This window comes from Typopeltis vanoorti, chromosome 9 (assembly GCF_054136105.1).
Source record: "Typopeltis vanoorti isolate ZY-2024b chromosome 9, IOZ_Tvanoo_1.0, whole genome shotgun sequence".
Classification (NCBI taxonomy): Eukaryota; Metazoa; Arthropoda; class Arachnida; order Uropygi; family Thelyphonidae; genus Typopeltis; species Typopeltis vanoorti.
Window position 1 is genome coordinate 96,824,764 of NC_143557.1, and position 22,318 is coordinate 96,847,081.

Consider the following 22,318-nt stretch of genomic DNA (forward strand, 5'->3'; position numbering starts at 1 on the left):
AGCATATCAATCAGAAAATCTGCGGTCGAAACTAATAGCTAAATTGATAATACATATAATTGAATATGGTTTTTAATATGGTTTTTATCCTCTCGCGGGCCGCACAAAATCATGTTAACGGCCGCATGAGGACAGCGTGCCTGCTGTTGGCTACCTATGATCTATATAATCGGGGTTTTATGAAGAATTGATTACAATTCTGTTGGCGTAAAATGCATTTGTTTTCAATAGTTTATTTTTTTATGGACGTATAATTTTTAGAAATATTTTCACATTCTGTTAAATATCAACAAAAATAAAGGATTATTTCATTATATTTATATATAAAAATGCTAATTATAATTAAAATCTAATATTTAGAATATTTTTTGCGTATATTAAAAATTTCTTGAAAAAACAATTAATGCATCAATATACCTCTAAAACTTTAAAATAAAAGGTTTTTAATAATTTCGCGGGCATCTTTTGCGTAGCTTCGAAAAGTCAATTTGCTGTTGATCGTTCTTTTTGTTTTTAACGTGTTTAAAGGTAATAATTATTTTATTTTAGAATTAATTTTCTTTACTATGTTTCACTATACGAGATGATCGTGTTTGCAGTTGTACTTATCGCGAATTGTATATCTCATATAAATTCATACTATCGAAATTTACATGCAACAAGAATGTTGTGTACTTCTTCCGACTCATGCACAAAACAGTCCTAATAAAAGCATTTGAGTGCTAATCATAAAGAATACCAGTTATTCTAAATGAATATCCTTTAAATGCTTAAAGTATTCAGTCTTTCTAAATTTAAGGTATTTAAGTTAATCGTAATGATTGATTCTTCAAAACAATGTTTATTATTTAGTTATTATTAATAAAAAAAAAACGTCATGTGATCAGTAGACTCGTCGTGGTTGAGCCTAGTCAGTCAAAATTATACCTGGTACATTGTCGCTTAAATTCATTCATTTTAGTTACTGAAACACTGAAAACAGCCTTTCATCCCACCTACCACTGTCTACGAAACAAAACACTCACAATAAATTAAAATATTCTCATACTTATTTTAAATATTTCACACTTTAGAAATTTAGTCAAGTACTTTCGTACTCGGACAGATTTTTTTCTTCCAGAAGTGTAATCAGTCCCTTCAGATAACATTTGACCACATTTCTCTACAATTTCGCAACATACATTTTTCTTAAATACAAACTCCAGTTGAGTACATAATATGAGGTCGCACATGTGTTTGACAACGAAATGAATACACGAATGAAATATTTACATTTTTTGGGGGCTATTAAGTGTTTAGCTTCCATTTCTTAAACTAATGAAAAGTCCTATTAAGTTTGATTGGTTTGAAGCAGTAGATGCTTTTCTCATCTCCCTTTAGTATCGTCTGGTAATTTAGACGTTAAACGTTTAATTCATTCCACGATCTTGTATCATTAATAACGATTAAGAATAGCAACAGACTTTGACACTGATCCCTACGGGCCACTGCAGAAACACAGAAACACAAAGATAAGACACTGTAGGAGTATGTTACTTTGATTTCCATATTCCTCCAATTTGTAAACAAAATAGTTATGCAATATTGTATCGAACCCCCCCCCCTCTCTCTCTCTCTCTATTTTCTTGTCCTCGAATGTGAGACTCACACATTATAGCTTCCTACTTTACCTTTTGACCCTCTTTCATAGAATGGGTAATACATTCTTTTCCTCAGTCAACTGGAACCTCCCCGTAATCTAATAAACTATTCATTATTAAAGCTAAAGCTAAGAGCTCAAACATTTCTCTTTGTACTCCGTCCAGCTTGATGGGACACACTTCATCAATCCTCTGAGGCTTATCAAGTTTCACACAAACGAGTTTTTATGAAATTTATTTTTAGATAGCAAAATACGTTTAAGTTCCTACCTCTGTGTAGGATTATTATCTTCTTTTAAACACTATTTATGTTATTGAGTGAAGGTAAAAGCACCATATTGTTTTTCTTAAAAGAATATCTCTCGATGTTTTGTCATCCAATTTATCACCAAATTCTATTATATAAAATAAAAACACTGTTTTAAAACCAATAATTATTATTACTTTGCTGACTAGAAAAGAGAAATTTCTTGATATTATACACATGATAATTATATTTTTATTCGTTTTCTTATCATGAAATGTCCGCATTATACAATAAAACTATATAAGATATTTATTATGCCATTATGTTGGCTTTCTTATGTTCTATTTGTATTTTTAAATAATAATTATTATTCAAATTGATTTCCCCATAATCAGAAAATAAAATTAGATACCAGAATAAATGTGTCTTGATTTTTAAATGTTATTTATAATAACATTTAAAATAAAATCTTGATATTTTTGTGATTCTACCGCAATGTAAATTGTTGTTGAAGATATGCATGCATCTTATAAGCGACTCTAGAGAAGAATGCGTTCTTGAAATTTATTATTCTTGTTGTTTCCTACATTTAAAATGATTCATTTAAAAAGTTGGTTTCAATGATGTCCTTTTGTCTGAAAGACTTGGGTTCGAATCCATCTAGGAAGCTAAGAAACTTTTATCAGTTCTTCTGAATCGAAAGTGAGTTAGTTCTGGTCTTAGACGGAGGTGGAGGAAACTTTGGTTATTCATTCCGCAAACCGGCCAGAAAAAGAAAACGCAATATACAGACATAGGAGCTTTTGGTTAATACAAAAAATATTGGTTCGGTTTCTGAATACTGTGGAAGAGTACAGCGATTATATATCCTCACTGGTGGATCTATCAATATTGGTAATGCGTCATACATTACAATTGCCAATTGGTAGAACTTTAAAAGGATAAGATCGTTTTCTCATAGAGACAATCTAGTTTGAAACGTGACTAGTAAAATCGGAATTTTGATCCATTCCATTCTGTGTTTAGTTTCGACTATATAGTAAAATTTCGATGTTTAACAATTTATAAACGTTGTACATATGACAAGTCATTTCGTTCTGGATATTATAGTCCTTAGATATGGCTAAAGTAAGGAACAATGCAACTGTAAGATCTCTTACAAACACCTGAAAATAATAACTTCAATATTTGCATCTCCATATTTCAACTATGGATCTTCAATATGCTTGGCTTATTTCTCAATACTATTGACGAAGGACAACAAAAAAGGAAGGTTTATATGGCCTTTCAAAGGATTAACGATTGGACTTGTAACACGACTGCGAATGACCAAAATCAGCCCGCCCGTAAATTGCAAATTCAGATATTGTCGAACCCATACATCATCTGTTCCTTCTTTATCTGCTGGACAAACGTCTATCAAACTCTGGCAGCCCAGCCGATAAAATAGGAGTGTTGACTTCTTTTTTTGCTCATAACACGAAGATTTTTCACCTAAATTATTAGAGATCCAAAGCGCATCTAAAATGACTAATAGCAAGGTTTGATGTGGCTTCCTTCATCGCAAAATGTTCCGATGAAAGAGGTTCGCATTTATCAAAAGTGAACGTCCTTCTTCTCCGATCATGGATTTATTTCCCATTTCTGAGAAAGCAGTTACACCGACAAAGGAATGGCTTGACGATAGATTTCTCATTATTTCTATAACTAATCTGCTTTTAGGAAATAGTAAGAAATGATTTTGGAGTATACAAGACGTGTATGCTTATCCACTATATAATTATCAGTTTTTGCAATGATATAATTATATTATGTTTCTAAACTGTTTTTGAATAAATATACAAAATCGACTTTGTGACAAAGAAAAATGAAAAGAAGGGACTTTTCTATTATATTATGCAAACAACTGCCTATCAAAATCCTGAACCTTTTCTTTTACAAAATCCAACATAAACTGATACTTCCACGTAGCCTCCCATTCCTCCCAAAATGTCGTATGATACAAATATATATATTAATACTTTACATATAAGAATAAATCCTTAGAAAGCTTAATATATCTTATAATGAATATTTCTAAAGTCTTCCTACCAAGGCGGGTTTTTTTTTCTGAATGTCTTCCCCCCCCCCGCTAATTTCTCTAAATTCAGATACTAGTTTTAACTGAAATCTGTCATTTGAATAGACTTGATCTAGTCCATTTAAACACACATGTAACTGGTAAGCTGGGAAAAAGTTTTTATTTTCTTAAAACATATTTTATAAATAGTTAACTAGTGTTAAATATCTGTGATGGTTTCGAAAATTCTTGTTAATCTATATCTCCATAGACTATCCTAGAAAAATTTCTGTCATGTATAAAATAACACTTCATTTTCTCTAAAATATTTTTGAATCCTTTGAATTGAAATTATTTTGCAAATATTCAAATTCGATAATCATTTTTGAATTATTTCAATTTGATTTAATTTTTGAATTATAGGAATTTGATTTATGTTTTCAATTATATGAATTCTAATTTGTTTTTGGAATAAATTATTGGCATTATTCGATTGTGAGTTATTTTGGAATTATTTGAAGGATAATTATACATAATTTTTCTTTTTTCTTTTGCATTTATAATTAAAAGAAATTGATAAACACAATTCTGTTGTAGTAATTAATTTATTTTTTTCCCAATGCGGAATATCAGTAAGAGTTCACACCATAGTGAAGCCTATAAAAAAAGGCGTGTGTGTGCGAGGTGTTCTTATCGTATCAACTGCGCGTTGTTGAATACCTGCTTTGAAAAGAAAGTGAAATAGCAATATTTTATGCTACTCTAATAAATTCGATGTATTTTTAGGAAGCAAGAGGAAAAACTCTTTCAACGCAGTTTATTCGTCATATGCTTTTAATCAGTTCACCATAGCGTCATAAAAATCTATAGAAAAAAGAGGACATTGAGTATGAGTGAGGAAACGTAATAAGATGGAGATTATTGTTATTTAGGCCCTCGGCTATTCAATGAAAGCAATGAATATTTTCATACGGAAAATAGGGAAGTGCTAAGAAAATAAATGGACGTGCCAATGGATAGTAGGAAATAAAACCGATTTGAATAAAAAACACTCCGTTCTTCACTGAGAACGCCAGCTGGGAATAAATTGCAGGAAAAAAAGGAGTATTTGGATGATAGAAATAGGCACGCACAACTCTCTGTAATTACACTTCAAGCATTACTGAAAAAGCAAAATTATAATTAAGCAGTGGAGAAAACATAGCGCACCGTTTTCCATCCTAAAATAGACTGAATTATCGGCCCATTTTCGCATGACAAATTTAAAGTCAATAATTCCATGTTTAGAGCGCCACCTATAGTTTATTGTCGAAGTACTGTTGCCTTTGCCGAAAAAGGTCAAAGAGATCTAAAACGATGATGTTCTAAGATGAATGCAAATTCTTCGAAAATTGTGATCGTTCCGAAACATTATTAGCTGATGGTTATCGAAGCTTCTCCACCCTGTTCCCACCCCTTTTAGAGGTAATGTTGAAACGTACGTTCATTTGAAGCAAGTCGAGTGAAAGCAATGGTTTTGCATTTGGCATACTGTGATAAAGATCGCTACGTTTCTCATCCTTTGCTATTAGTATAGCTGCAACTCCATTGTCACTGCCAGCTCGGAAAATTGATTACCGATTTACGGTTTCTCCTCGCTCAATAATACATATCCGATAAACACGGAAAATTGATTTCGGAGGTCAACCTGCTGAAGCATTTGAAAGAAAACTAGTTGAACGGTCTATAGATGCGCAGTTGTGCTTTAAATATTCGCTTTCTGCACATGTACGATGATAAGAAACAAATGGTTACATTTTGCTTTCACAAAATTAATTACGTCATTGCTTGTAGAAATTATTTATATTTAATTCATGTTTAATTATTTTAGGTGTATTAACTATTGACTTTTTAAAGTAAGAAAAAATATTAAAACAATAAAGTTAAAAAACAATTTTATAACACAAACTAGTTTATTTTAAAATATAATTCACTTATTTAGATAAATTTATATTTTTATATCAAAAGACAAATATATATGTTATAGTAAACACTAATATAAAATTCAGTTGATTACTTCAATATCCATTAAAAGTTCCACCTGATATTAAGGTGAAATAAATACAGTACATAAAATCATTATTAAACAACAAATGTATGAATAATATTTTTAATTTAAAATATTTTAATTAAATTAGAATTGTTTCTTAAAATAGTACATTTATTAAAATTTATACATCTTACTTTGAAAACACCTTAAATTTAAATAAATATCGATACATTAACAATCATAAAATTTTTTTAAAATAATTCTTAAGATCTTACCGCATGTAATAGTTCGTATATATAATCTCTACGGTTTAGTAGGATATTATTCAACCCCAATATTCTTCTTTTGTTCCACTTAAAGCACCAGGTTTTACTAGAGGGATAATAAAAAAAAATTAATCACGAGGTGAATTACAGCAAATAAATATAAGAAGTTCTTTTTTCCCCCTGTTGGAATTAAAAACATGTGAAATAGCCTTTAGCAATGGGTTACAGAAACAACGGATTTAGATAAAAAAAGTTAGATAGCTGTTATGGACAGGAAAGAAAGTTTAATTAAAATCAATTGATGCATAATAATTAGGAATAATTTTACTCTATTGAAAATACCGGTTTAAATATGTATTTTGTTATAAATATATAAGTTCTCCTGGTGAAAGCTAATTTTTTTCTCTTTTTTGATAATTATAAAGATTTATTATCATACGAAGCATTCTATTACGGGTTAAAATTTGGCACAAAATGCTGAGTATATTTTATCGTTAAACATAATAGTAATGATCATGTTAGCAGTAGAAAAAAATTAATATTGATTATATAAACTCATCTTCGGGAGCGTTTAGCTTATATATAGATGAAAATATGGCAATAAGTTTTAAATTATTGTTTATTATCTCTCAATTAAGCTGAATGCAAATAACTGTAAAATTTAGGCAATAATACTATTATTTGTTAGTCTAGATTATAGATATAATTTTATTGATATGTTTAATGTCAATGACATACTAACTAGTATAACTATAATAATAATAATAATAATAATAATAATAATAATAACAATTTACAGTTACTGTTTAAGAGTTATATAAGCGAATAAAATTACTATTTTTACATTTTACAATTACATTTTGTTTTTTGTTAAATGCATCAGAGAATATTAAATATTTGCATTTTTTTACAGTAATCCTTTTGAAGAATAATGGTAAATTTAAAGTGAACGAAGTCCACGAAGACAAGATTATGACATGATATATACAGAGAGAGAGAGAGAGAGAGAAAGAGTTTATGTAACCATGGATGAAATTCATTATGCTCCTAAGAAAACTACGGTAGTTAAGGATTAGAATTATGTAAGGATAAGGAAGTTGTTATATAAGCCATATCATGTTATTGTCGTAATAAGTTTATGTATATTATGGCATGTAATCCCACCGTATTCGGAGTTAGAATAAGCTTTTATTCAGAGAACGGAATTAACGTTGGCATATTAACGTATGTTTTGATGTTTTCCCTTTAATCTCCTAGAGTAGTTGATCTTGTGGAGGTGTGGTAGGCTGCTTTATGCCGTGTGTATAATTGTAATGTGGTACGCATTGTTGAAGTAATTGCTTAATATGATTACATAGCGTCTCAAGTTTATATGCTTAGAATTCCATAATTTTAGAGTTCAATTTCTTTTAGTATTGCACCTTGAGGGGCTCCGTGTTCGGTTCGAATACTGTACTATAGACGTAGCAATTTTTTGTTGCATATGTTTTGTTTGACTGATAAATTTTCAAACCAGTATCTTTTCGTGCATTCCAATGGAGTGTAATTTCTTAACAACAACTGATAGTCTAATATTAAATAGTATGATTTAAACTAATATTAAACATCAAATATATATATGCGAATTTTTTACTGCAATTATTATTTTCGATAATAATAATTGCGACAAGAATAATTAATATAAAATATAAAAATGCTATTTAATGAAAATTGAATACACATTCCTCCAAACGTACTTATTTTCCTTAAAACGAATTACTATAAACATCTTAATGAATATAATATTAACGTGAGATAAATATTCATAAATTGATTAGAAAGCTCATCCATATATTTCATGTCAAACCTCAATACCAGGCAATAATAATAACATATTTTTTTTTGGCAAGATGAGTGAATGGCAAGAATGCTTTTCATATTCCCCGTTATCTCTAGAAGAAAATGTATGGATGGGATGGGATGTTATGGAGCAATAAGCTCTCGTCATGGCGGAGTAACGGCAATAGCCAAACTTCAGTTAAAACTTCATTGCCATCCGTTACCCTCTGTCTCATTCAGATCATAACTGTTAACTTCAAAATAATTATTATTCCTTATCCTTATAGGGACTGCCTTAAAGTGGCGAAGCAAGAATGCTTTTCATCTTCCCCGTTATCTGTAGAGTACAGTATAGGGATAAGGTATTATTGAGCTATTAAAGCTCTGATCATGGCAAGAGGGTAACAGCAGTGCTTCAATTAAAACTTCATTGGCTACAGCATTGCCATCCATTACCCTCCAAGGGTATTAATCATCGCATCTCACGGTCGAAAAAATCCTACCTCCAGTAATTATTATTATTCTCTTTATATAAGGACTGGCTTAAAGGGGCGAAGCAAGAATGCTTTTCATCTTCCCCGTTATCTGTAGAGGACAGTGTAGGGATTACGTTGATGCTATTGTAATATTCTTATATAAAATATTAAAAGGCGTTTGTTTTATTTTTAGAAATTAGAAATTTTTAAAATATTTACAAAAACACTTAGAAATTTTTGAGTTATTTATAAGTTACTTATTATTTTTTAAAAATATAAGACATTTTAAAATATATACATCTGAAAGTTAATAATAAACAAAACTAAGTGTAAGGTTCTTAATTCTATATTTTTTATTAATTCTACCAAAATGTTAATTTTCTTTTTAATTATTTCCATTTATAATTTTATCACAATGATTTTAATAATAATTTCATATATAATTATTTAGATTTATAATTTTAATGCAATAATCTTAACAATAATTTCATAATATTTTTGAGTATTAAGGACAAGTCCAAAAAGTCTTCAATGCTCCTAACTGGTTCGTGTTTTCCGAAGTTTCAGTAAAACTACTATAAATAACGTTTTTATTGGTATAACACTTGAGATTTATTTGTCGTTAGACTAACTTAATTTTAATTGTTTCTTTTTTTTTCTATTTGTAGGTTGTGCCTCCAATTTCTGCCTGAGACCGCCAGTGTAGTGGCGTCTGCCTTGTTTGCCGTCCACCCTATTCACACAGAAGCCGTAGGTAGCTACGAAAAGAGAGAGACATTTGTTAATTATACGACTTTAACTAAAGTTTGTTCCCTTTCAGATGCGAAGGTGTGAGAAACACTAATGAGATTGTGATGAATGGCTGCCACAATAAGATGTCTGGGCCACAACAGTGATACAATTATATCTACACTGGATGAAAAATTAAAGCTAACATAAAGAATAGAGTCGAGGGAAAAAAAACCTGCAAAAGTTTAGCATAGAATAAATTTTATTATGCAAGAGACGTGTATCTTTTAGCTTTTATCTTGAACTACGAATATAAAAGACTCAGAGACAACGCTGTGAATGTATACATTGCAAACAAGAACGCATTAATTAATTCTAATTAAAATTTGGCTCGTTTATTTTTGAATTTCTTAATAATTCTGCAAAGAAGAGCTTTCAAGTTGTGCATAATAACCAGTTGAGATACATAATTCCGAAATCTAAACCTTTTTTATTTGTCCATCCGTGTGAAGACAGTCTGTCTCGTTAGAACGAAACTATAATTAGTAATTTAATTATCGTGCGTATTAATTTGAATGTGTGATTAATGTTTAACTAGAACAATTAGGTAATTGCCATAATCAGATGCCTGGGCTACGAAAACGAAAAAAAAAAAAGAAAAAAGAAATAAATGGGCCACGGACCTACAGCTCTGAAAATATTGCGTCCGCATTGTGACCGAGTTTGGTGATTTATTTTCACTACGATTTATGTCTTCCTTTGTCCGCAATGTCAATTATAAGAAACTGAGATTGAACATTTTTATGGGTGGATTGTCAAGGGTTATCACCTGATGAAAAATCAGACTTCAGTTCAACTTTCTTTTTTTCTTTGAGTCTTCAATTTTGGAAACAATGTTCAATGCAGTATATTGTTGTTTAATTTTAATGATTTAATTAATTTTTATACCTAGTATCACCTAACATTTACGATTTCCTTTTATCTTTCTTGCAAATTTTAATTTGCATCAAGATAAAAAATGCCTCCAAGTTTCGTCCATAGTTATACATTAGAAGCAATAATTACTTATGTTAATCTTTAGAATTTTTCAAAATCTCTTGATAATGTCACACTCTGGTGGGCTTTTGTTAGATAGCAAAGATTTCATAGATCCTGCCGATAATTTACTCAATTGCCTAATCTCTTGTAGAGACATTTTCAGCGGGTGGACACTCCTGATATTTTATGGCATGTACGGTACGAAATAAAAGGATAGTTTAGTTCTAGACTATCCTTTTGATGCTCAGTGTACATATTCACGGTAATACTGTTAACCCAATTATAGTTCTAGAATCAATGTTTTTCGATCCCTTTTTATTTATAAATGTGATAATCACTAGTTCTCTTGACATCATATCAATCATAATTCACCCCTCATACATTTTTGGACACAGTTTGGAAATAGTCTACTATCTGGATAGATTTACTAAAAGTTGGTAAAGAGACAAAGGTAATTTAGCTCGTAACTCTACCAAAATGGAAATCGTTTAGCACAGCAACGTTAATGGTGTTAATCTCGTCTTCAGTCGACTCTTCTCAACGTTTCTTCATATGATTCACATCAGGACTTTATGCAAGCTAGTCTAGAGAAGCATTGCTATATCATAGCATACGCTTCACCTATTAAGAGATGGGGCGATAGGCTGGAAAAAACAATCTTTCCTGACATCTTCCATGCCTATCTAATCTAAAGAGTACACATTCTGATTGGCCATGCAAGTCTATCACGAGCAAGTTTAGGATTTTTTTAATATATTTGACAATAGTTCTTTCATGGATATAGAGGGCTATGGAGGTCAATGGTTCAGGACGTCCAAACCTATAGAGGTGTGGATGTCCTGAACTCCTGACTGAGAGAATTGATAACTAATATGGAAGTTGATAAAAACACCTCATAAAAAGATGATTGACTTACTTTAAACCACACCATATTCCCTATTGTACAAATCCGAAGTTTTATTTATCACGGTCCATTTATGTACATTTGCTGTACCATACAGATTTTCTCTCATATATTCTAATTTCTGCCATGTTTTGTTTCAATAAGTATGTCACAACCAACTGCGCCAATTCATTCGCCAATAACTTTTTAATTATTTCTATCAAAAGCCCAGAATGTTACCGCACACTTTCTGCATGTTTTTAACTATTCAAACCATCTTATTAAGCTGGAGTTTGCTCTCGTTCAAGAGTTGAAATGTTCGATTTTTGAATTGTCTCTATTGTTCAGTAACTCTTCCTACATTAAGAACAGTAACGTAATGTGTTTTCACTTTAGAAATGCTAACGTAAATAGTATTTGAGGTCGTATGTGCATTAATACTTAGATAATTGATTATTCTGCACTCCAATAATGCAGTGAATTTCCTTTATAATGCTTTGTTCTTCTGCTAATAGTTGCTACATGACATTATATAGAACAAAGAAACATCAAAAAGAAGAAATAAATGTTGTTGCAAATGCAAAAATTGAAACAGATAATTACTAAACTATACTATTTATTATTCGAATTCAATTTCAATATTCAATCTCTTAATATTGAAATTAACTGACAATAGCTTTTAGCGTTAGTGAGAAATGAATAGCAAGTTCACACTGGGAAATAGTAGTGATGGCTTCAATAGTGAGAAACGTTGAATAAGGAAGAACAACCACTGAATAATAAACAATAGTGAACAATAATAAGTAAAAAAAATGATGAACTGACACTAAAGACTCAACGATAATGGAAACTGTTAAGAATATTATTAATCCTCGTAGCCATTCATTGCATAAAAGACTCAATGTCCCACTGTTTCTTGAAACGTTATTACTTCGTACTTAAAGACAATCCAACCCCATTTTAACTTCTAAATATCCAAAGAAAAGGATATAATTTTAGTTAACTCTAATATAGTCTGAAAAAAATTAAAATAAAATACCACAGCTTTAAATTATTAAAAGTATTCTAGAATATACAGTGCACCTTTACAATTTTTATATAAGTATAATACATTAATTCTTTAGTATAAGTATAATGCATTAGGAGTGAGTAAATCAATCGACCGTGAGATGCGGTGATTGGTTCATTAATGCCCTTGGGGGTGATGGATAGCAACGCAAAGCTGTACCAATGAAGTTTAACTGAGGTTCGGCTGTTGCTCTTACCCCCTTGGGCGATGAGTTTTTGAGTTCGCTCTCTTAGGGTTTTTGCCTTAAGGGAGCACTTTGAGTCTCCGGGGAGAGTGTTCTCCGGCACGGCCCGCTGAGGGGCTTTGTCGGTGAATTATTTTCCTCGGAATTTGAGCGGTTCTGCTCAGTGGTCGGGGAGCCCGTCACTGAGTGGAACCAATGCTGAGATTAGGACGGTCTTTCGCCCACTATGGAGTGGCCTAGAGATCGTCCGTATTTTTGAGATTTCACCTTTACTTACATAGTCGGTGATTGATTCATTCAATCCAATACCCTTGGAGGGTAATGGATGGCAATGCTGTAGCCAATGAAGTTCTAACTGAGGCTTGGCTATTGCTGTTACCCTCCTGCCATGATCAGAGCTTTAATAGCTCAATAACACCTTATCCCTACACTGTCATCTACAGATAACGGGGAATATGAAAAGCATTCTTGCTTCGCCCCTTTAAGCCAGTCCTTATAAGGACTATAATACATTAATTCTTTAGTATAAGTATAATACATTAATAAATAATACATAATTATTTATTATATTGATTAGTAATTTAATTCATTCATTGGTTGCTTTTGTAACGATCATTTTAGTTATTTAATTGTTTCTTTATTATTTAAATAATCGCATAGTAAATATTGGCTCATTATTATTACAGTATCATTGTTTCGTTTTACAATATACCATATCAAACTTGATTATATTTATTTATTCATTTTTTGTATTAATTCATTCATTAATTTTTTTTCTATTTTTGTACAGTTCCTCACTTTATTCACTTTTATAAAAATATATTATTTTAATTATTTCATGTATTAGTAGAATTATTTATATTTTAAATCATTTTTATAATAAAAGAATGAAGTATTTTTATGTTTTATCATTTTTACCGTATTTTATATTCTGTAAATTACATTTTTCTTTATATATGCATTTATATTTATATATTAATTGTCACTATGTAATGAATCATCATATTCTAAATAAATTGTATTTGTAACGCCTCATAGGGTTATTTAATAATAACATAAGTTGCATGTTTAACTGTAACTGTAGTTAACTTTCTTTTTTGTGTGTATATCAATGAACTTCTACATTGCCAAGTGCAGTATGAAAATACCTGAATCTACAAGCAGCATAACACAGTTTTGAAGTTGATAACCAAAACACTTATTCAGTGGATGATTGTCGTCAGTGACTGGGGGTGACTGATATGAAGCTTCTCTGTGCCACAGCAGGACACTCCACATCTATTTCCTTCTTCACATACATTCTCCAGGGGTAATAGTTTCTGCTGCGGCGATCTGCAGAAACATTTTTACGCGTCTTTTCTTGTAAATCACCTTTTTCACATGACGATTTTTTTTATCTGTATTTCCTTATGTTTATTTCGAGGTCTTTCATGGTATTTTTATGTTAAAGCGATTTTTCCTGCTGTATTTTTATTCGCGTCGTGTGCTCTATAAAAATCGACCGTCGTTAATTTTATATTCTGAAATTTGCGAGTGCTTATATAGATGGAACTGAATAAAAGAATATACAGGTGAACGCAAAGTCACTCGAGGATTTGAGAAATTCATAGAAATTGGTAGGCATAAGAAAGTTGCTATGGTAGACTTTGTATTGGATGCAGAAAGGGGTTCTTCAAGCACGACTAAAATCACTGTGATAAAAATGTCTTCCGTCTTCTAGAAGGCATAGATCGAACGCAGATAAAATAGAATAGAAATATATCCCTTTCGCTCTAACCAATCCATTTTGGAAGGAAATGAATCGCTCAGGAAAATTCCTCATTTTTCTTGCCAATTGGATATGCTGTTTAAAATGAAATTGAAATATTTAGAATAAATATATTGGAAAATTATTAGGGAGATTGAAATTTTCCCAACATGTATTGGAAAATTATTAGGGAGATTGAAATTTTCCCAACATGTATATTATATATATATATATATGTATATATGTATATATGTATACAGATACAGAATTGGGTGCACAAACGTTTAATGATATTCACAAGTTATATATAAAAATAAAAGGTGTTTTATTTATTTATTTATTTTTTGAATTTAATATATATATCTTGATTTATTTAAAAGTATAACTTTTAGTTTTTTTTAAATAATATAATATAATATATAAACATAAACTTATTTGTTAAAAGTGCAATTTTTAGTTTTTATCTGTTCCAATCCAAATTTACAATCTATTGAAAACAATCGATTGACAAACACTCTAGATTGCAATTTAATAATAAAAAAAAGGTGTTCGCAATTGCATTATGTTTATTGTTGTGGTCTTAGTCCCACAAATGAAGTCCATAATCGGAGATCCATACAGTCTGTTTTGTGATCTACCAATAATGGCTTCCTCTTAATTATGCCCTCGTCACGTGAGAGCATTAAACCAATAGGAATAAGAAGGTGTATTCGTCATAATCTGCAGTAATATTTGATGGGAATACCTTTGATTTGATGACTTATGTGAAAAATATCCATTATAGTATGTATCTGACCTATCGATTGTAAATCAGGAGAATAACATCGTAATCATATGAAAGATTTTCAGGTGTTTTATCTATGGTTATCACTTTGCTAATATTTGATTTGTTGAGTCTGTAATAATACCATGCTTAATTATGAAAACTTAATTCAGTTATTTAATATATTTTCTGTCTCATGCAGGTAACAGGTGTAGTAGGACGGGCCGAGCTATTGTCAGCCGTATTCTACCTAAGTGCCTTACTATACTTTATCAAAAGGAGATACCATTCAAGTAAACCAGGTGAGTCACCCCTGTCACCCCTGAAAATTTGTAATTTTCAATGATGGCATCGTCCTTCCAGCAACAATGAAACAGCAGCATCGGTCGCCTAGCAACAGTAGAATAATAGAATAAATCTCTCTCGTTGCAACAGTGAAAACAGTATTTAATCTTGTAACAAATTTAAACATTCTGTGGGACATTGGAAATATGATATCGCTGATGTATTTCATTATTATTTTAAGATATTCATTTTGCAATGAAGACACAGACGTATCTAATTTTGTATAAGTAATTATAACTGCCTCATATAACAGTAATTTTCCATTCCTTACGGTGATATGAAAATGACATGAAGCAATAACTGAGTCAACTGCTATTCCACAATCGTCGTCTGCTACTCAAGCAGTCGCAGACGACAGAAATAATTACGTCACGATCGATTTTACACTTACGGCATTGGACAACAGTCTTGACCATTTGCCTTCTCTTGACTGGCGACAAACACCTCCTATAAACTTTTGTCATGGGTCTGACATCTACATTTTTAACGGTAATTGTATGCCGTCAACAACATCAAGACGCAGACGCCCAAGAACCAAACGACAAACCCCATCCCGTTCTTGTTGACTAAATAAGCCTCTTTGACGCCACGTTTTATCTTCCCAAAGTCACCAAGTAAAGAGAAGTTTACTAAATAAATGTCCCTACTACCAAATATATAAGAAAAAGAATGAAAAGAGAAAAAAAAAACTTTACCGCACTGTACATTGAGCATTTTCTTTACGTTTCATTTAATGCTAAAGAAAGGACGACTTCCCAAGAGCTGCGGAATAGTCAGTTTTTCACTTGTCTTGTAAATGTTCCGCAACGAAATAGTTTGAAATTTTTCTAAACAGCAGGTTGCAAGGAAGTGTTTGGATTTACTTCGGTGCTCACCAGATTGGAAAAAAAAATCTTATAGCCATTTTTTCTTTGTTTTTCTTTATTCCCTCATCGCTTGGTGTTTTTCTTGATAGCACGTGCAGCCAAACCACGCCTTATATATATATATATATATATATATATATATATATATATATATATAGCTTTTGTGAAGCTATTTCATCACCTTTATTCAAGAATGAAAATATCACTTCCTTCTTTATTGAAATAATGATAAAAACTCGATAGTCAATATTCCAAAGAAGTTTGAAAATTACTCAGCAGATTATGCAAAACAATACTGCGATACCTTATAAGGACTGGCTTAAAGGGGCAAAGCAAGAATGCATTTCATCTTCCCCGTTATCTGTAGAGGACAGTGTAGGAATAAGGTGTTATTGAGCAATTAAAGCTCTGATCATGGCAGGAGGGTAACAGCAATATATAGCCGAGCCTCAGTTAGAACTTCATTAGCTACAGCATTGCCATCCATTACCTTCCAAGGATATTGGATTGAATGAATCAATCTCGTTGTTGACGCATTTAAATCTCGGTCGATCCTTATCCTTATAAGGACTGGCTTAAAGGGGCGAAGCAAGAATGCTTTTCATCTTCCCCGTTATCTGCAGAGGACAGTGTAGGGATAAAATGTTATTGAGCTATTAAAGCTCTGATCATGGCAGGAGGGTAACAGCAATAGCCGAGCCTCAGTTAGAACTTCATTGGCTACAGCATTGCCATCCATTACCCTCCAAGGGTATTGGATTCTCGTCACCATCTCGGTCGATCCTCGAATGTCTCAATGAAATATATGACTTTGATTTAGTTACTTATTTACTGTTGATTTTCACCACTAAAATATTTAATATTTCCATTTACAAAACTCAAATTTCTCTCATATCTTAATATAAAATTAAAATTACCATATAATTTATTATAATGATTTAGTTATTACATAAAACTGGATTAATTATTTTTATACATTCAGTAGAACAATCTTTATCGTATTTCCCTCCTAACTGTTTACCCCAGTTTCATTACAAACGTCGAAAACTAGAAATATAAATCTTATGTATTTGATTTCAGACGTCGTGTCTACTACTTTGTATGGTTAAAAACAGGTTATTTTTTTATTAAGAATAATAGTTTTCGACTGATGTTATACTCAATTTGTAATAATAATTTTAATATTTAAAATTTTTAAAAATAATAAATAAATAAAATATATTGAAAAACAATTAATTTGAAAATTAAAATTTCAATAATCTGAATAAATTATTATTTAAAATTTCTAAATTTGTAAAAGTATAATAATTCATATTATAATAAAATTAAGAGAAGAAAATGGTTTCGGTCATTGCTGAATGGGAAATGAATATGCCTCGTTATTTCGGTATTCTGTATTGTATCGAAAGTAGCGTGGACCAACGTTAGTTATGCTATGTAGCCAGTCAAGTTCCAGTTGAATTATTTTGCTTGTGAATATTAACAATTTTTGTGATCTGTGATAATGGTTTTGGTGAGAATCTTGTTGTTCCCTTTGCATATTTATCAATAAATAGGTTTACTTGAGACTTTAAATGCTTTAAATTAGGCAGGTGTCTGTTTTCAGCAGATATCTATAATTCCTTCTTCAGATTAGTTTTTATTTACGTTATTATCATTCTGAATTACTTTCGGATCATATTTTGTCCTTAAACTATTTATGTTTAACATGTATTAAAACTATAATTATTTAATATCTCTGCCTTCTAGACAGTGCTTTTTTTTCTTTTCATTTTGAACTAGTAAGTAATCTCTTTCAGATGTCAAGTTTTGGATAACATCACGTCCATGCGCTTCTGGATTTCCTTTTGAAGAAGAAATTTATTATTTCCAAGAATTAACTTCTTGAAACCTGAGCTAACCTTTATCTTCTGAGGTTTCGAGATCCGAAACCTTTGAAACTAGTCGATGCATTTTCAGATGAGCATCTTGTCCATTGAAGCCCTACCAATACTAACTTTATTTATTGCTTCATCTACTATGTTGTGCAAGTCATGAACTTCAGTATCACCATGAGAGCTTGTTGATGAATCAGCATGGATGATGGTCATTACTATATCTTTAGGTGTTTTAATTTTAAAAACGGCTGTTCGTTCAAAGTATCCTTCAGTTCTTTATTTTTAATTTCTGTCTGTATGATCAAGACTCCTACTTGAACATGATCTTTGGTTTCTTCGCTGATAGAACAAGTTTCCACTCTTCGAATCTTTCTCCTCTGAGTTTCTTCTTATTTCTGTCAATCGCAAGATATTGCATTTCTCTGCTTCAAGTGCTTTTTCTAACTCTTGTTGTCTGTCATGAGAAGAAATACAGTACAGCATAATAATGAACAAATAAATTTAATAATTAAATTATAAAAAATCATAATTAAATTGCGTGTGTGTATATATATATATATATATATATATATATATATATATATATATATATATATATATAAGAAGAATTTTGGGAAAGTTTAACATAAAAACGTGCTTCTCTACTCTTCCCAAACTAAGATCAAGTTTAAGCAAATACAAACAAGCTCACAACCATCTACAACAGTCGAACCAGTATGAGAGGATTGGGTTCTTTGTTTTATACGGACGTATCGGGTCAATTGTCCCATGATAACTCAGTCAAATGGGAAGGTGTGTGTGTAAACTATCTCTTGGCCCCTACCTTTGGACATTGACCTGATTGGGAGTGAAACTACAAACAAAGGAGTGTTCCTCTAGTGTAACTCTCTGGGTCATCGGGCACACGAACTGCTTCACCACGATAGCTCACGAAGAGGTGGAGAAATATAATACAGTATAAGAATAAGAAAATAAACTTAATAATAAATTCAGATAATCATAATTAAATTATATATGTGAAAACATTTATTTATACATACATGAGAGAGAGAGAGAGAGTACAGTATAATTGCAAAAGAAATACATCTATATAAACAAATAAATTTTTATTATGAAATCAATAAATACATTTATATAATTATATTGACGTGCTGCTATTTGTGTGCTGGAAGGTACAGTATAATTATTAAAAACAAATAAATTTATATAATTATGAAATTTTAATATAACGAGGATAATGCTATATATTTATTTCCAAAGCATACCTTACCTAATCAGAAATTTCTGATAAAAAATCAAACAAGTTTGTTGTCGACAGTATTAAGTGCGAATCTCAGTAATGCGTTTTGTGTCATGACCAAACATGCGTTTTCAATTTAACTAACAAAAAAAAAGTATCGCAACAAATTCAAACAATTAAAGAAGTAATCGTTTCAACACCAGTAGAAATATCACGTGCTTGCCCACTCCCCATATACCTGTCTTTTCTGCTTGCTTGCCTATTTCTTAAAGGAAAGTCTTTTCAATCTCTTAGAACATTTTTAGCGTGTATGTGTGTGTGTGTGTGGTGTTTTTTTCGTAAACGTGAACGCAATAATTTTTTTTTTTCTCTTATTCGTTTCCATTGCAGTCCTGGTCGAATCGTAATTGTACCATGTAGCTGAGCGGAGGTTCGCTAGCTGGTGCTTTGTGTAGAAAATCTCATTGTAATTAGTCCTCAGAGAGGCCTGAACGGTTTCGTACAGCTGAAGAAACTACTGCTTACTGAGAATTCATTTATTTTTCTTGCACCTGTACCACACTCATGTATACGTCGATGTGTGTGTGTGTAGGTGCATATTCTTCTCTTTCAAGCGCAAAAAAAAAAAAAAAATAATAAAACAAATAAAAATGAAATGAATTATAAAAACAAACTAGTTAGTAATTTTTTTCGTGTAAAACTTCAATCGGATTCCTTTTGTTTATCGTTCTTTTTTTAGTAGGAACTTCGCAAATAATTCGTATGTTCTTATTGTGTGGTCGTAGGCAAAGACGTACACGATACTGTGATGCTGTAAAATTTTTCTTTCTTAATTATCCGAAATTTTATTATATAAATATATAATATATTTGTAAATATTATTAAAATAAGAATATTTAAAATAAATATTTATCTTTTAAAAAATTAAATTAATTTTAAAAATTACTTTAATACACCTTATTTTTGAAAGCAATTAAATTATAAATAAACTCGATACTGTAGTCAAATATAATTTAGCTGCAAATTGTTGCTAATGGAAACTGTATGACTTGGCCGTAATAGTCAAAAATAATAGGACATACTATACTAAATTTCGTTAAACCATAAAGAACTTATCTTTTCGAATCGCTTTGTCGATAAAATAGATCCACTTATACTAAAAGAAAAAAGTATTACCATTTCAAATTGTTTTGCCAATAAAGAGTATGATAAAAATACTTTTTCATCGATCAGCCTTGAATGGCATTGAAGCGTATCAACCATTCAAAATATACATTGAGACAGACTCTTCTGTTTACATACGATGAACATTGAAACCATGCAGACTAGAATTTTCTAGTGTCGATATTTCCATTGTTTTTCGCGAGAACTATGATGACGATAATCTGAGACAGGCCTACGTAATCCATTAACAGTATTTCTCTAAAATAATCCACTGACTTAAAATTTGATAACTGATATAACCATGCATGAAACACGCGGTTAAAACCATTTAACCGTTTTTTCATCAAACTGTAATAATTTGTTCTTTTTTTTTTTAGGATATATAAGACATAAAATTAATTAATTTTTTTGTTCTAGGTGTTTATCAGAACTTTCCCGTCTGTCCCCTTGTGCATTCACAAGATAATAGTTCAATTTTGGATTTTAATCGTTGCAATTTTATTAATATATATATATATATATATATATATATATATATATATATCCAAAACTAGGAAAAACAAACTTTTGTTTAAGTATATACCAAAATGGCTCCAAAAATTGTGCTAATGAATGATCTCACTATAAAATTGTACGATTATAATTATCTATGATCTTTATTAGTTCGCTTCGGTTTTTTAGAAATATAATCCCATTTTGCCTAATTTGCCTTTAAGATGGCCGATTAAAATTAAAATATAAATTATTCGATAAAGTTTAACAGATGTCGTAAACTCTATCATTAAATTCTCGAATTTTATTAAATTCCTTCAGCCTCTAGAGGTAGTTATTGTAGTTTATAGTGTGATTATGATATGCTGCTTTCGGGGAACTACAAATGGATAAATAAAACAAAACAAAACTGGAAATCTCAGAATAACAACTTGCGTAGAGAAGGACCAAATGAATACCAGCGGTGTTTACGTATTTAGCAAAATATTCCTAAAAACTCCATACAAATCAAATCAAACATGGATGCAGATAAGTTGATGCCACAGTCATTTAATTAAATTTAAAAAATCTTAATTACAATTCATAATCGATTCAAAAAAAAAAAAAAAAAGAAAAGAAAAGCTTTCGCAATTTAATAACTGTTAGTGTGAAAATAGGAACAAACACTGCACACTGTGGACAATACCAAAAAGTTACTTATATTATTATTATTATTATTATTATTATTATTATTATTATTATTATTATTATTATTATTATAACACTTTCTACATCCTTGCAATTGAAATTCTGTAATAAATCATATTATATTAGGAAAAAAATTGAGAATTAGTGCGTTGTGGCAAAACCTATCGAATATTAATTCGATAGTGTAGGATGAGCAAGTGTAAAGAGTAAAACCGAACGAACACTCAAAAATAAACATACCGTTACTAGAAGTTTAACACAGACATACGCAATAGACATAAGATAATTTTTATATAACAGCTTCACACGTGTTAGAGAAAGCTTGTTTTAATGAAATAATATCCTTGTTACAAGAGAAAATATTTAGTACTGACAATGTTTTTTTTTTACAATTTCCCAATTCCTAAATAATCATTCCACAATATTAAAACAATGATATGACAATCACTCCCATTGGAATGACATCCTTTGAATGGAAAGAAATAAATTCGATCTCCTTCATAGCACAGCGAGTATAAAGGGATATACCAAATTTTCTAGTGATAATAAGGACCGGTGTCATACCGTTTCGGCAAACTTTCTCTAATATTTTTATTGGAAACATGAAAATCCAGAGCCGTAACATTTCATATCCTTAGTTAAATCGCGTTAGTGATGAACAGCCAACCAATAAGGTTCTCCAAAAAACAAGACATCTTT

At 30.7% G+C, this 22,318-nt stretch overlaps 1 protein-coding gene across 3 annotated transcripts in view; it reads left to right on the forward strand.

Moving 5' to 3' along the window:
• LOC150103276 (protein O-mannosyl-transferase Tmtc3-like) overlaps nt 1-22,318 on the forward strand; it is a 267,650-nt gene that overhangs the window by 190,883 nt on the left and 54,449 nt on the right. For all 3 annotated transcript variants that reach the window (XM_090397332.1, XM_090397333.1, XM_090397331.1), the window contains exons 5-6: nt 9,204-9,285; nt 15,151-15,250. In XM_090397332.1, coding sequence (XP_090253458.1) covers nt 9,204-9,285; nt 15,151-15,250 — 182 coding nt within the window. The remainder of the gene's footprint in view (nt 1-9,203; nt 9,286-15,150; nt 15,251-22,318) is intronic.